Source organism: Myotis davidii, unplaced genomic scaffold (genome assembly GCF_000327345.1).
Source record: "Myotis davidii unplaced genomic scaffold, ASM32734v1 C64264124, whole genome shotgun sequence".
NCBI classification, from domain to species: Eukaryota; Metazoa; Chordata; class Mammalia; order Chiroptera; family Vespertilionidae; genus Myotis; species Myotis davidii.
The window spans coordinates 1-1,937 of record NW_006381702.1 but is presented as its reverse complement, the minus strand read 5'-3'; the positions used below and the strand labels follow the sequence as shown (position 1 = coordinate 1,937).

The 1,937-nt window shown below is 38.6% G+C and overlaps 1 protein-coding gene across 1 annotated transcript; it reads left to right on the top strand.

The window, feature by feature from the left end:
- Positions 1-399: 399 nt before the first annotated feature.
- On the top strand, positions 400-1,350 carry LOC102765373 (olfactory receptor 52H1-like). Its single transcript, XM_006777786.1, has one exon. It carries the CDS (start codon positions 400-402, stop codon positions 1,348-1,350), a length of 951 nt encoding a protein of 316 aa, XP_006777849.1.
- Positions 1,351-1,937: the final 587 nt, after the last annotated feature.

Below are 1,937 nucleotides of genomic sequence, written 5' to 3'. Positions count from 1 at the left end.
CTGGCCTTGCAGTTGTTACTCCAGTTGGCCAGGGCTGGGACTTCACATTGAAGCTGATTCCAAATCCCTGACTAGTAATCACTTATCCGCCTAATATTATTTTTGCATATCTTTTCTTAGAAAACTTCATGGGTTGTTGGTAGCTAGGCAGGACTGAATTCAAAGTTTTATGACTTGTGTCTCTGGAGAAAAATTATTTTAATACCACTTTCATTATGATTTAAAATTGTGACTAAATGTTTGGTAGGTATTTATAAGGAGAAGAGAAACAGACAATTTATCACTTTTCAGAGCTGAAAGTGAGGAGGTAATATTGGAGAGGTGAATGTCTGTAGATTATTGTAACTATCAGCCATGACTTTTTATTTTCAGTCTATGAGACACATCCAATCCAAGATCATGATGACCACATTCAACTTGAGCAACTTCAACCCAGGCCCATTCATCCTACTGGGAATCCCAGGACTGGAGCAGTTCCATGTCTGGATCGGAATTCCTTTCTTTATATTCTACATTGTGGCCCTTGCAGGCAACAGTGTTCTTCTCTACCTTATTTCCATGGAACGCAGCCTCCATGAGCCCATGTTCTTTTTTCTCTCCATGCTGGCTACTACCGATCTCATCCTTTCTAATACTTGTGTACCCAAAACATTCAGCATCTTCTGGCTAGGTCCTCAGGAAATCACCTTCCCTGGATGCCTTACTCAAATGTTTTTTCTCCACTACAGTTTTGCCATGGACTCTGCCATCCTCTTGGCCATGGCATTTGATCGCTATGTTGCTATTTGCTTCCCCTTAAGGTATACCACTATCCTCACCCATAAGATTGTTACTAAGATTCTAATGGGTATTGTCAGCAGGAGCTTTTGTATTATCTTCCCATGTGTGTTCCTATTAAAGCGACTGCCTTTTTGCCGAACACTCATCATTCCCCACACATACTGTGAGCATATAGGTATTGCCCGACTCGCCTGTGCAGATATCTCCATCAACATCTGGTACGGCTTTGCTGTGCCTGTACTGACCATTACATCAGACCTGATTCTGATTGGCATCTCCTACACTCTTATCCTTCATGCTATCTTTAACCTTCCATCCTGGAATGCTCGCCAAAAAGCTCTTAATACATGTGGTTCACATGTATGTGTTATTCTTATGTTCTACACACCAGCCATGTTCTCTGTCCTCACCCATCGTTTTGGTCATGATATTCCTCACTCATTCCACATATTAATTGCCAACCTCTATGTAGCTATTCCTCCTGCACTCAATCCAATCATCTATGGGGTGAAGACAAAGCAGATGCGAGAAAAAATCATCCTTCACTTCTTCCTTAAAAGGCCCCAGTGACATGAGACTGAGATGATGGTAAAGGAAACAAGTAATATTTTGGAATACTTTTCATTTTTTAAAAAGCTAGAATCTCTACAATGATGAATTAAATACATATGAAATCCTAGCTATGGATTGTGTCTTATAGGATCAATGAGATAAGACAAGAACGTAGATGTCAAGAGAAGTGACAAAAAAGTTAAAGAAGATTATGCCTGTCTGAAAAGATAAATCAGAGGGAAATTTCTATCTTATTTGCAGATGTATTTTTAAGACTTAGGGAATAAGGTTTTGATCATATATAAAGTAGATAAAGTATTATTCCTACAAACAGGTTAAAAGATATGAATAAAGTTTAACAATTCGGGATGCCTATGTAGGACGCTTTCCAAATGAGAGTTTTAAAAGCTAATGGGAAATGATTATCCTAGTCTAAGAGCAGCCAAGAAAATTATTAACCTAAGAAAGCTGTTCACAAATGTTGGTAGGGATCAGAATCACCTGTGAAACTCTGTATACATGCAGTTTCAAGTTATATCCTATTGCAATGAACCTCTGTGTAATCTAATAGCTTTTATTTTATTGATTTCAGAGAGGAAGGGAAA

Coding starts and splice junctions, on each gene's coding strand:
- LOC102765373 (XM_006777786.1), top strand. CDS start 400: ATGATGACCACATTCAACTTGAGCAACTTCAACCCAGGCCCATTCATC.